This window comes from Mizuhopecten yessoensis, unplaced genomic scaffold, assembly GCF_002113885.1.
Source record: "Mizuhopecten yessoensis strain PY_sf001 unplaced genomic scaffold, ASM211388v2 scaffold716239, whole genome shotgun sequence".
Taxonomy (NCBI): Eukaryota; Metazoa; Mollusca; class Bivalvia; order Pectinida; family Pectinidae; genus Mizuhopecten; species Mizuhopecten yessoensis.
In genome coordinates, this window is record NW_018480017.1 from 183897 (window position 1) to 199399 (window position 15503).

General features: G+C 35.3%; 1 protein-coding gene across 1 annotated transcript; it reads right to left on the reverse strand.

Moving 5' to 3' along the window:
• Positions 1-509: 509 nt before the first annotated feature.
• LOC110442261 (N-acetylserotonin O-methyltransferase-like protein) lies at positions 510-14822 on the reverse strand. The gene is made up of 6 exons (XM_021485770.1): positions 14571-14822; positions 13705-13836; positions 5887-5990; positions 5293-5357; positions 3275-3404; positions 510-653 (listed from the first exon to the last, which is right to left on the reverse strand). Exons 1-6 carry the CDS (start codon positions 14661-14663, stop codon positions 515-517), a joined length of 663 nt encoding a protein of 220 aa, XP_021341445.1. The 5' UTR covers positions 14664-14822; the 3' UTR covers positions 510-514.
• Positions 14823-15503: the final 681 nt, after the last annotated feature.

A 15503-nucleotide genomic window follows, 5' to 3' on the forward strand; every position in this document is an offset into this window, starting at 1 on the left:
AATTTTTAGGAAAAGTTGACAGACGACGGATGCTGCGCCATGGCATGGCATAAGCTCACTTGCCCTTTGGGCAGGTAAGCTAAAAACAATGAAATGGTATTATCTCTGCAGTTTTAAACATTAATATAATGATTGAAATGCATCATTTTTACATTTACGATGGTATGCTACACATTTCCGTTAAAACATATTCTCCAAGATGTGTTTTTTACTGTGCATCTTGGAAACATGTGTTTCATATTATCATAAATGTTAAAAAGATTTATTTCAATCCTTAAATATTTGGAGTTGACTATTCATTATTGATGAATATTGTCACCGTTCCTGAGTGAACTGGACTGTTCATCATTCCTAAACATTGTGAGTTGACATAACTGTCCCTATGTACACATAGGATTGTAGGAATACAACTGTTTAGTCGATCAGTTTACAGCAGTATACTGTATAAGACCTATATTCTGAGATTGGAATAGACCTTCATCTACAAACCAATTGTAAAGCTGATGGTACTATTTTATTGTTTATTGTATATTTCTAGCAGTTCTTTACAGAATCGGTGGAGAGGAAATCCCATCACGTTGTAATAGTCCCCATAGATCCCTTCCACTATGGACGCTCCTATTGCCTGGACACCATAGCCACCTGCTTTATCCCTGTAAAATAAAATGACAATCTATTACTGAAAAAGCGAGCATCCAAGCAACTTTCTCTCCACTTGGATGTATCAATTATCACTTTTCCTGAAAAGTGGTTATTTGCTATTAAATGGGAGATAACTCTTGATATCAATGCCCCTCATCTGAATCTGAACACTACAATGTCCTCACAAGCAGCTAAGACATGTCTGTATCCCATACTGGGACCAAATAACTTCTGATATTTTTTTTAAAGTTCTCACTAAAGTTTAACATTCAAAGCTGGTGAAATAAACACTTCATTCTTACCTATCATAAAGATAAACACTCTGACCAGGTGTGCCAGTCTGTTCACACTTGTCAAAGCAACTAAAATGTAGACCATCAGAAATGTGCCATTTTGTTAACACCAGTCGCAAAAGTCTTAATTTTCAAATGAACAAACTGCCATCCCATGGTTATGATTCCAACCAAGTTTAAATATTCCTCATCGAAAATGTACAAGTGTTATTTCCCTATATAAATTATATTTTATCCCTTCTCTAAGAGGGAATTAATAATTCGAGGGTAATGAATTTCACAATTTTGATATAACACCTTAAGAGCCTTTTCTGTTTTTGATTCTAGAATATCTGGATCTGTAGAACAAGGTAGTTAAAATGTTAGCTTATCTGACCAGTTGCATGGGCCCCACTTCTGGGCATTGGGTTGAGATAGGTCTTTATTTTCATATCACCAACCAAGTTTAAATATTTTCAATTGGCTATGAAAGCTTCATGCATAATTTCAATAAGAAAAAAACAAAAATGGGAAAATAATAAGTCAAGTAATTTGAAGAATCCTGTAAATTTTTGTTTGAGATGGTGGAACATAGCTTTGCTTGAATAGTAAGGCATAGGTCTGATGGTCTGGACAGGGAACAGAAGCAGGGATAAACATACTAGTTAACTGCCCTAGGTCTGATGGTCTGGAAAGGGGACAGAAGCAGGGATAAACATACAAGTCAACTGCCCTAGGTCTGATGGTCTGGACAGGGAACTGAAGCAGGGATAAACATACAAATTAACTGCCCTAGGTCTGATGGTCTTGACAGGGAACAGAAGCAGGGATAAACATACAAGTCAACTGCCCTAGGTCTGATGGTCTGGACAGAGAACAGAAGCAGGGATAAACATACTAGTTAACTGCCCTAGGTCTGATGGTCTTGACAGGGAACAGAAGCAGGGATAAACATTCAAGTTAACTGCCCTAGGTCTGATGGTCTGGGCAGGGAACTGAAGCAGGGATAAACATACAAATTAACTGCCCTAGGTCTGATGGTCTTGACAGGGAACAGAAGCAGGGATAAACATACTAGTTAACTGCCCTAGGTCTGATGGTCTGGAAAGGAGACAAAAGCCGGGATAAACATACAAGTTAACTGCCATAGGTCTGATGGTCTGGACAGGGAACAGAACCAGGGATAAACATACAAGTTAACTGCCCTAAGCCTGATGGTCTGGACAGGAAACAGAAGCAGGGATAAACATACAAGTAAACTGCCCTAGGCCTGATGGTCTGGAAAGGGGACAGAAGCAGGGATAAACATTCAAGTTAACTGCCCTAGGCCTGATAGGCTGGAAAGGAGACGGGAGCAGGGTTAAACATACAAGTTAACTGCCCGGGGCCTGATGGTCTGGACAGGGGACAGAAGCAGGGATAAACATACAAGCTAACTGCCCTAGGCCTGATGGTATGGACAGGGAACAGAAGCAGGGATAAACATAAAAGTTAACTGCCCTGGGCCTGATGGTCTGGACAGGGGACAGAAGCAGGGATAAACATACAAGTTAACTGCCCTAGGCCTGATGGTCTGGAAAGGAGACAGAAGCAGGGATAAACATACAAGTTAACTGCCCTGGGCCTGATGGTCTGGACAGGGAACAGAAGCTGGGATAAACATACAAGTTAACTACCCTGGGCCTGATGGTCTGGACAGGGAACAGAAGCAGGGATAAACATACAAGTTAACTGCCCTAGGCCTGATGATCTGGACAGGGAACAGAACCAGGGATAAAGATACAAGTTAACTGCCCTAGGCCTGATGGTCTGGACAGGGAACAGAAGCAGGGATAAACATACAAGTTAACTGCCCTTGGCCTGATGGTCTGGACAGGGAACAGAAGCAGGGATAAACATACAAGTTGACTGCCCTAGGGCTGATGGTCTGGACAGAGAACAGAGGCAGGGATAAACATACAAGCTAACTGCCCTAGGTCTGATGGACTGGACAGAGAACAGAAGCAAGGATAAACATACAAGTTAAGTGCCCTAGGTCTGATGGTCTGAACAGAGAACTGAAGCCGGGATAAACATACAAGTTACCTGCCCTAGGCCTGATGGTCTGGACTGGGAACAGAAGCAGGGATAAACATACAAGCTAACTGCCCTAGGTCTGATTGTCTGGACAGGGAACAGAAGCAGGGATAAACATACAAGTTAACTGCCCTAGGTCTGATGGTCTGGACAGGGATTAGAAGCAGGGATAAACATACAAGTTAACTGCCCTAGGCCTGATGGTCTGGACTGGGAACAGAAGCAGGGATAAACATACAAGTTAACAGATTGTTTACTGAGAAAACTGAGACATTCATACTTACATGCATTCTCCAGTGTCTATATAGGCATTGACAATCTCTGGTGTTAATGTTGTCATCATCACATCTGTTGACTCATGAAACTGTGTGATCAACATGTTTTCAAAACCATTAACTTTTGATCCCGTAAAAACTGAAAATAGAAATATAAAGAATTTATTATTTTTTTCTTAATCAAAATATATTCAAGTAAATTACGAATTTGTTACAACATATTTCAGGTTATTTAGTATGCAGAGAAGCAGAAAATAACTTGATTATCTGAAAACTGTTTTGATTTTGAAATAGATGATAAGAACCAATAGAGATGAAATGGGCTTAATACAGGCAAAGGCAGTAATTGAGCTTTCTAAGGGGAAAAGTTTGCATTACACTGAAATCATGGAAAAGGCTGAAATCAGCCAAATCGCTGAAAATGTTAATCTTTGAACCAATTGAGGAAGAAGGTTAACTCTTCAAACCGTATCAATCAATTCAGAATGAAATGTTCATACATAATGTATATTTTATCAGATACATTTACCAGCCTACTGTCAAGATGCCTGATCGACCAACCTGTTGTATGGTGTCCTACCTGTAGATGGTGTGACCTACCTGTTGAAAGGTGTGACCTACCTGTTGACAGTGTGACTTACATGTTGACAGTGTGACCTACCTGTTGAATGGTGTGACCTACCTGTTGACAGTGTAACCTACCTGTAGATGGTGTGACCTACATGTATATGGTGTGACCTAGCTGTAAATGATGTAACCGACCTGTTGAAAGGTGTGACCTAGCTGTAAATGATGTAACCGACCTGTTGACAGTGTAACCTACCTGTTGAATGGTGTGACCTACCTGTTGACAGTGTAACCTACCTGTAGATGGTGTGACCTACATGTATATGGTGTGACCTAGCTGCAAATGATGTAACCGACCTGTAGATGGTGTGACCTACCTGTAGATGGTGTGACCTACCTGTTGACAGTGTAACCTACCTGTAGATGGTGTGACCTACATGTATATGGTGTGACCTAGCTGTAAAGGATGTAACTGACCTGTTGAAAGGTGAGACCTACCTGTTGACAGTGTGTCCTAGCTGTAGATGGTGTGACCTACACGTAGATGGTGACCTACCTGTAGATGGTGTGTCCTACCTGTAGATGGTGTGACCTACATGTAGATGGTATGACCTACATGTATATTGTGTGACCTACCTGTAAATGGTGTGACCTACCTGTAAATGATGTGACTGAACTTTAGAAAGGTGTGATCTACCTGTTGAATGGTGTGACCTACCTTATGACAGTGTGACCTAGCTGTAAATTATGTGCCTGATCTGTTGAAATGTTTGACCTGCCTGTAAATGGTGTGATTTATCTGTAGATGGTGTGACCTACCTGTAGATGGTGTGACCTACCTGTAGAGGATGCAACCTAAGTATACATGGTGTGATTTAGCTGTAGATGGTGTGACCTACCTGTTGAAGTTGTGACCTACCTGTAGATTGTGTGACCTAGCTGTAAATGGTGTGACCTACCTGTTGAAGATGTGACCTACCTGTAGATGGTGTGACCTACCTGTATATGGTGTGACCTACCTGTAGATGGTGTGACCTACCTTATGACAGTGTGACCTAGCTGTAAATTATGTGACTGATCTGTTGAAATGTTTGACCTTCCTGTAGATGGTGTGATTTATCTGTAGATGGTGTGACCTAGCTGTTGACAGTGTGACCTAGCTGTAGATGATGTGACCTACCTGTTGGTGATTTGACTTTACTGTAGATGGTGTGACCTACCTGTAGAGGGTGCAACCTAAGTATACATGGTGTGATTTAGCTGTAAATGGTGTGACCTACCTGTTGAAGTTGTGACCTACCTGTAGATTGTGTGACCTAGCTGTAAATGGTGTGACCTACCTGTTGAAGGTGTGACCTACCTGTAGATGGTGTGACCTACCTGTATATGGTGTGACCTACCTGTAGATGGTGTGACCTACCTGTAGATGGTGTGACATACCTGTAGATGGTTTGACTTACCTGTAGAAGTTGCAGGGCACACTAATGTAACACCAGTGCACACTGAATGTTTTCTGCCACTAAATCTGAAAATTACAAGTTGCAATAAAAACACAAGTTTACATGTACAAATGTCTTGTCACACAAAGAAAAATTATATAAATGAAATATGTGTACATACACAAATCTTTCTATGAAATAGGTGTATACAAGTTATTGAAATTTAAAGATGGGTACATATGAAATTATATAAAATGAATACTTGTAATTTGTATACAAACTATTTACAAAGCTACAATAGTTAATTATAATTACATTTGGACAAAGTTTTGTTCCATGGGGCAAAAGTTATACTACTGAATGCATCCAACAATATTGAAACTGTTCCAAGGGATAAAAGTTATATTACTGAACAAACTCAATCCAATAGAAACTGTTCCAAGGGATAAAAGATATATTACTGAACAAACTCAATCCAATAGAAACTGTTCCTAGGGATAAAAGTTATATTATTGAACAAACTCAATCCAATAGAAACTGTCCCTAGGGATAAAAGTTATATTACTGAACAAACTCAATCCAATAGAAACTGTTCACTAAACAATTATTACTCACCTCATTAACATATTGTATGCATCTTCGCGGTCTTTTGGTTTTTCAAATATTTGGTTATCTTGTGTTACCACAGTATCAGCACTGATTATCAAATCTGGTGATCCCTGATAATATCATTAAGTATTTCATGTTATTTAACCGAGGAATTATTAGTTTCAAAGTAACACTGTAATAGCTACTAGTATTCTACAGAAGATGTCAGATATACATCGGAGTAGGCTTGTTTGTTTATATTGTTATGAGCGATTATAGGTTTATAGGTTACAACAAGTTACACTAGACTATATTCAGATCTTTTAATTCTCCAACATGCTTTATTCTTAAAGTGGGCTTCACCGTAGTGGGGAGCTACCCTGGAAGGTTACACACTTTGGTACTTCTGTGATGACTCACCAACATATTACAACATCACTAAACTCTAAATAAAACATCAAACATATACATTGGTTACATGTACAGTAGATGATCTTGTGTTTGAGCATACACATTTGGACTTACATTAGTTTTGGATTAAATATTTTAATTATGTTAGCTTTAAACTCACTGTGAGTTGGCATTTTTATCCGCAAGATACAGGTCATTTAGACAGTGATCGCTGCTATTAAATTGAGATGTCATGACACAGAAACACTTACCGAGATGTCATGACACCGAAACACTTATTGAGATGTCATGACACAGAAACACTTATTGAGATGTAACATAGAAACACTTATTGAGATGTCATGACACAGAAACACTTACTGAGATGTCATGACACCGAAACACTTATTGAGATGTCATGACACAGAAACACTTATTTAGATGTCAAGACACAGAAACACTTATTGAGATGTCATGACACAGAAACACTTATTGAGATGTCATGACACAGAAACACTTACTGAGATGTCATGACACAGAAACACTTGTCGTACCGGTTCCGGTATGGCGATGAGCGGTCGATTCAAACGTTGCTACTGATTTTACATATTCTCAGAATGTGGGACGGAATTCCAAACATCTAACGAAGGAGTGTGTGTATCTGAGCTGATGTACCTTCTTCTCAAAATTGTGTAACATATTAATGTATGATATGTGCAGTATCTGACTGACTGAGATGTGTTTGCATGTATGTCGGCCATATTGATCGATCCTGTCAATCAGCTGTGCAAGCATCAACAGAACTTTAGCGCTGTCTACCTTATCATAGTAAGTGTGCTGATACCTATATCATAATCATTGGAGATTGCTAGTCCTTAATAACTAATAATGGGTAAGAAAAATAACCGTAATACTCAATCACAGTCAACCAGTGACGAGTCCAACCCTACGAAACGTCATTGTAGAGACGAAGATGATCTAGTTCTCAATGATCTTGATATTCTACTTAAGAGCATATCTGATGATGAAACAACAACAAGACGTGCTGTTGACATGATACTTGGTCATGATGTATTCAAGACTGCTATAACAGAATCATTATTTCCCATGATTGAAGCTATGCAAAATCAGATCTCCCTTCTTACTGACCGTATTGATGACATGGAGCAATACTCTAGAAGGACTTGCCTCAAATTCTCTGGCATCCCAGAGCAGCAAGGAGAAGACACTGACAAGTTAATTCTCAACGTTATTAACAAGCATGTTCNAAGAAATAAAAAAAATCTGAAATTATATAAATCTTCTCAGAAAAACAACAGGTGTAGAGTCTTCATTAATGAAGCTCTGACAAAACAAAGAGCAGCATTGTTCAAGAAAACAAGGGACCTTGTAAAAGATCACAAAATACTCAGCTGCTGGACCTATGATGGCAGGATAATGGTCAAAACTTTGCAGGAGAACATTGTTCAGGTGGCTCACGACAATGAACTTGAGAAATTCTTGAAGCTCAAAGTAAATGTAACTGGTACTATGCTGCCATCAGTATACACTGGTACTCGCTCTGGTGACCGGGTTCATAGACTCAATGCTAGTGCTGCTAGCTTTGCACCATTGAGTCCCTCTATGACTTCAACACCAGTACAGACCAAGTGACAGTCTTGTTGATCGTATATGTGCATAAATTATTGTGCATTCCAATTCTATAATTGATTTATAATCATGATTCACTATATCACTGCTCGTGTACCAGTACAACTGTGAATTTATATCATGGTGACTCATGTATTTGTATATACCATGTCTAGTTTGAACTGCTTAATCTGTTAATTTGATCATCTGATATAATCTTCCAACATATAGCTACCTGTACATGTACTTTCACATATTTATCCCCTGCTTGATCCTGAATTATAACAACAATTATTCTATATTTTCATAGGAACATGTAAGCAATGGAGCCATTTATTGTTGCAGTAAGTATACCGAGTTGTTGTTGATGATGCTTGTTGCCTACAAAAGAACTTACATTTTCATTGCTTTAAACTCTATGTGAAATTTTATTTATTGAAAATATTCCTGTAATGCTTATTCTATTATGAATTAATTCACTTATATTTACCTATAGCTACAATAGATTTGATCTATTTATACTATACAAATATATTATGAGTGCCCAATATCTCATTTTGCTTGGCTAGTTTTGCTTGATTATTTACGTTATGCATGAATTCTTACATTTTACATGTTCATGTGCTTATTTTGTTTTGTTTTTCAAATTTGCCTTGTTGAATCTTGTTGCTCATTTTCTTTCCCTATATTTATTCAACTTAAACACATTATCTATCTATAATTACAATAGCTCAGCTACTGCTGTAAATCCCTTACCAAAATAAGTAAGCTCGATAACTTGCCATTAACTATGGTTTGAAACCTAATCCATGTAATATATTATATAATATTTGTAACATTAGTAATCAATCTTTTATTTTGCATACTTAATTTAAGTAATCGTGTCTGGTATCATTACATGTAATTGCCTTTGAATAATCTTTATGCTTGACTAATAACTAGCAAGCAAGCCACTTAACTATTTTGCTTTATGTATATACATGCATGTATGGTAAACTATATATATACATATTATTAGCAACCAATATTTCAATTTGCTTGTGCTTCTCTAATTGCTTAACTTTTTGTGTCTTGCTTGTGTTCATTTTTTATTTTTATTTATTATATACTTAATTATTGATTCGTTTTCATGTTTATGTGCTATTTGTTATGATTGTTGTGTCTGCTCTTGATAAATCTTCTTGTTTTTTTTCTCGGGTTTTCATAAGGTATCTAACTCCATGTTATATTTGTCATTGGATACTTATATTTAAAAATAAATCTTTTCGTCTTAATTGTGATAATAGAACCTACCGTATACTTATAATATTTGCTTTATTTCTTGAAATTCAGCCAACTTTTGCTCACTAATAGCATTATTTGTATATGTATAGATTACCTCTCTGAATAGGTTATCTCCCTTACACCACTGATAATCTGTAACTATTCATTATTTTTCTTCTTATACATGTAACTTTAGGTTACTAGTATATGAATAAATCTTAAAATATAACATGATTGTCTCAAATGATTGATTTCATGTTCTGTCTGTATATAAATATTTGTATATATGTATTTAAAATAATTAATTTGTTTATCTGCTTCAATTGATTTTTTTACACTTGTAGTTGAACATGTTACACTGAATTCAAGAAACTACTGTTGTTAATTGTTTTGATAATACTCAAGTTCAGTATACCACTCCCTATGAAATTATATTTAAAATATCAAATTGATGCTTTCCACATTCTGAGAATATTATTTTTCATTAGTCCCTACTGTTATTTCTTTCCTCAAGTCTCTGCTTATTTATTTATTGTTATTTTTTTTTTTTTTTTTTTTTTTTTTTTCATTTTTTGGCGTGTTAGTAGTTTGTAAGTATGTTTGTGTGTGATTGTAAGCTATACTATAGTTCTTCCTCTATTACTGCCTGTAATACCAATATGATATCACTACATGTATACTCAAGATATTTTATACATTCTGTTTGTTATAAAACTTCTACTTCTGATGTCTGGAAATATTCACTCTAATCCAGGTCGCTCATCAATCAGTATTAATCAAAGAAACTACTATAATGATTTATCAATAATGCACTTAAATGTTAGGTCTCTTCGGAACAAGGTTGATCTTATAGATACTGAATTCACTGACTATGACATCCTATGTCTTACTGAAACTCACCTGAATAATGAAATAACTGAATCTGATTTGCAAATTAACTCACATCCCAACTCATATCGTAGAGACAGACAATCACAACACGGTGGTGGTATTATGATATATACTAAAAACAACCTCTTAATAAATCACAGAACTGATCTTGAAACTGAAGACATAGAACTTGTCATCCTAGAAATTAACACTTCTAACAAAAAAATACTTCTCTGCTGTCTTTATAGACCTCCTAATACAAAAGTAGATTACTGGAATAAACTTGATAACATTTTAGATAATCTTTCTAATACTAATCTTAATATCATTATCACTGGTGACATAAATATTGACTTTATCACAATGAAACCTAATTCACATCTTGCAAGATTAATTACTAAATATCACTTAAAAAACTTAATACAATCACCAACACGCATTACAAACACTACTGCTACCTTAATTGATGTATTTATTACTAATAATGTAAACATTTTTACCTCAACAAATGTACTTTCCCCTCTCTGTAGTGATCACTGCCCCATCCTTGCTAACATTTGTTTTAAGACACTAAAAAATAAACCATTCAAGAAACCTATATATAAGTTCAATGAAGCTAATTGGGATGCTATTAATAATGAACTACTTAGTAATGATTGGGATTCCATAGTTAATAACACTACTAGCATTAATGAACTATATTCTACTATTATAAACAAAATAAACTCTGCTACTAACTCTCATATACCTCACAAAACAATTACTGTCCATCCTGATGATAAACCTTGGATGACTGGTGAAATTCGGCATAAATTAAGATATAAGAATAGATTACATAAAAGAGCTAAAAATAAAAATAGGGAACAAGATTGGGCAAAATTTAGAACTTGTCGCAATGACACTATACAAATTATTCGGCAATCCAAAGAAAATTACTTTAAGAAACTTCAAAATTGTCTTGCCGACAAAACAGTGCATCCAAGAAAATGGTGGCAGATAGCAAAATCTATAGGAAAAATGAATAACACTAGCACTAATTCTTATCCTCTAAAATCTAACAATAAAATATTAATCCATCCACAAGATAAAGCTGAGGCACTAAATAACTTCTTTACCACCATTGCCTCTGATATTACTGACACTAACCTACCTGATTTACCTCCCTTATGTCCATTTGAACTTTCTGACATTAACATTACTGAACAAGATATAACTGACCAATTTGACATTTTTAATAAAAACAAACCAGCTGGTCCTGATGGTATTTTACCTATGATTGTAAAGAACATTTCTGCTTCTTTAGTATACCCACTCAAACTATTATTTAATAGAACTTTATCTATTGGAGTAATACCTGATGTACTAAAAACGGCTAATGTTACTGCTCTCTATAAAGGTAAAGGAGATATCAGTGATCTCAATAATTATAGACCTATTGCTATTACATCTATTTTTATCAAAATGTTAGAAAAAAATATTTTTAAATATACGTTTAATTATATTTCAAGTCACAATATGTTAAGTGTACATCAGTCAGGATTTCAACCCAAAGACTCCACTACTAATCAACTAGCTGATATCTATAATACTATAAGTGGCAATTTAGACCAAGGTAAAGATTTGCGTTTTGTTTTCTGTGACATAAGTAAAGCATTTGATCGAGTATGGCATTTGGGCCTATTATATAAACTAAAAACATATGGTATTAAAGGTAAATTATATAATTGGTTTAAAGCTTACTTATCTGACAGAAAACAAAGGGTTATCTTTGAAGGTTATAAATCTAGTACCAAACCTATGTCTGCAGGGGTTCCTCAAGGATCTGTCCTTGGTCCCTTCCTCTTTCTTCTTTTTATTAATGATATTACTAATAATGTAACTTCTCATATAAAACTCTTTGCAGATGATACCTCTCTCTATGTAATAGTAAATAATAACAATGACCTTACAACACCTACTAACATGCTTAATGATGATCTTGACTCAATCTCTGAATGGTCAAAGCGATGGCAGATCCTATTCAATACGAATAAGACTGTAGCTATTAACTGCTCTCATAGACACATTAACAATCATCCTCAACTGCTATTTAACAATACTCCAATTGCACAACATGAACATCATACTCACTTAGGACTAACATTTAGCAGTAAAGGGACATGGTCAGATCACATTTCAAATATTTATAAGAAAGCGACCTCTAGACTAAGTATTCTTAGAATTTTAAAAACTACAGTTGATAGGAATACATTAAAAACATTATATGTCTCTTATATAAGACCTGTGCTAGAATATTCTGATATAGTATGGGATAATTGTACCAAATCGGAATCAGATCTTTTAGAATCAGTTCAACTAGAAGCTATGCGTTTAATTACTGGCCTCAGACGAGGTACATCTCATCATATTCTGTATACTGAAACACAACTTGAAACATTACACACTCGAAGACAAAATCATAAACTAACATTAATGTATAAGATTCTTAATAATTACACTCCAACTTATCTCGATAATATCAATCAACCATTTCTAAATGTAAATAATAACTATACCTTCAGAAATAACAGATTCTTTAATATACCACAGACAAGAACTACTACTTATATGAATAGCCTCTTCCCTTCTACAATGGTAAAATGGAATGCACTTGATAGCACTGTACGAGACTCCATCTCAATTTCATCTTTTAAAAAGAAACTTAAAAAAACCTTTGATACATCCGTCTCAGAAACTTTTATTAACTGTGTTCCGAGGAAACTTAACATAATTTTATGTCAGTTAAGAAATTTTAAAAGTGATCTTAACTTTGATAAGTTACAAGACCATCTGATTGATGATGCTTCCTGTGTATGTGGTGTACAGAGGGAAGATCTAATACATTTTTTCTTTCAATGTCCTCTGTATTCTAATATTAGGCATCATATTACCACTATTTATAATCTAGTAGGATATTTAAATCTGCACTGTTTAGTATATGGTATTAGTAATGTATCCGACCAATTAAATAAAACTATTCTTATACATGTTGACTCTTATATTAAATCATCAAAACGTCTTGTTACTTATACGTGCTAGATAAATTTCTAAATGAATATTCATGTAATGTTATAATTATTGTTATTCAGGCAAGTTTTATCCCTTAAATAACGAGTATTAGACATAAGCTGGTGTGGGTGTGCATGAGTGTGAGAGGAAACGAATCACAACATTTTATATATTTAAGCATTGTACATAAATACCGGAATTAGAAGAAGACTGATATAGGCAAAGCCTGTTGTCTTATTCTTTTGTCAATACTGTTCAAATATCTTCTTTAATGTTAACTTATATGTTTGTATTATATATGTATTGTCAATAAAATACTTTGAAATTGAAAAAAAAACACTTATTGAGATGTCATGACACAGAAACACTTATTGAGATGTCATGACACGGAAACACTTATGCAACAGACACACCCGAATAGGACATGGTTGTAAACCAAAATGTTAAGTGACAGATACAAAACATCCCACTCTGACATGACATGTATATATCACAATGTAAACTGATCATGTTGTCAGACTTGACTAGGCCATCAAACTGACCTTAAGTTTAACTCATTCACCCCTTAAATTTCATAATAAACTAGTCCAACCTTGGAATTGGAGGAGTTCAAATGAATAAGTTAAGAAACAACTTCATATTTACCTTGCCAATACACAGCCTCTGAGCCACCTCTAAAGCCTTCTGTTTGGCCGTCTCTCGTACATAATCGATCGGAGGAAGACTTTTGTCAATATTTTCTTCAAATGTTGATGGAATCACCTCAAACTTCAATCCCTGAAATAATGATTCATCATTGTAAGCAGGTACTATTGAAACAACTGATCATGGTAACAGTTTTTGCGGTAAACTTTGTTTCTTTCAATAAACCATAAATCCAAAACTAGAGGTAAAATTCCAAAAATGGCATTTGCAATATAATATTTTTTACTTTTTTCTGAGGATACTTTGCAATGTTTTATTTTTTTAATATCCAGGTGAGCCATACATGCTCTCTGGGCCAGCTAACTTGCATCATCGATATCCAGGGGTTACGCTCACTTTCGCTCTCTGCTCCCCTGGAATATGTCATAGCAAAATTGTAGGCTCAGAGTGCACCTCTTGATGATGAGACAAGGAGACTAGTTTGATACTTTGATATAATCAAACGAATCTCGCGGTCACGTATTGGTAAAAATTGACAGGCTTTGAAGTCGGGCGTCTGTAATTTTCAAAGGACATGTTTCAGCCTAGCGATTGGTCAGGTGCTTTTTTACCTTAGACCAATCAAGCAGCTATTCGTGCCTTCAATTTTGCTATGACATAGGCCTATTCCAAGGGTGCAGAGAGCGAAAGTGAGCGTAACAGCGTAACCCCTGGATATCGAGGATGGATATCAATAGAATCATTGGAACTTTGATTATGGACATTTGAAGAAGTATTCCGAAAACTGATGAAGTTTGGTATTTTTTTCACGAAAATTATACTTCAGTTGTTGAGCGGAAGCGAAATAGTTTTGACAGACGTCTTACAACATGGTTCTGTAGAATTGTTTTCCTTCTTGGAGATCCACTCGCCAGTACGATTTTATTGGAATTTAATGACGATATAACCGATTGCAACATCACAAATTAGCCCAAATACAGGTTACTGTTCACAGTTCAGTGATCGACAACAACACACTTCAAAGTTTCACTGTTACGTGTAGTTGTTATTAGTAGAACCGGCGTGATCTCGTGGAAATCTGTTGTTGACATCCATACCTTAGTAGTTCCGGCCCCTACCCGGTCCGGCCCCGTATTCTTAGTCGTTCCGGCCTCATATATTATATATATGATTCTTGTTTATTTGGAATTAAATTTTAAATAAAATTTATTTATATAATGGATAATTCATGTTACTCATTCAAAGAAATAAAATCAAAAATTAAAACATAACATCACATTGTTCATTTGTTGTCTTTTCATTGTTGTCTAAAACAAAATACACCTGTGTAAACATACTGAGTAAGATTGCTATTTAAGACACATTACAATCACTGTCTTTTGTTTATCTTATTACTTCGTGCGTTGGAAACTGTATGGCTTTCTAGCAAACGCCGTGTTAACAACATAGGTGTATAGTCTACCGACGTTGTTTTTACTTTTAGTTGATGAAAGACGTTGATTTTTTTTTTGTCATCACATCTTGTTAAAATCGATCTTCCAAGTGTGAAGATGCAAATCTGTATGCTCTCAACTAAACTATTACCATTAAGTAATGACTATTACCCATATATATATTAGTTATCATTATAACGTATATGTTAGTTATAATTGTTAAATATATTTTGTCATTAAGTAAATATTTTAGTTATAACAGAGACGTATTTTATACGTCTCTGTATACGTCTCTTGTTATAAGTCTCTGTATACGTCTCTTGTTATAAGTATTTAAACTCCCGTCTTCCGTATTGTTGATTGCAT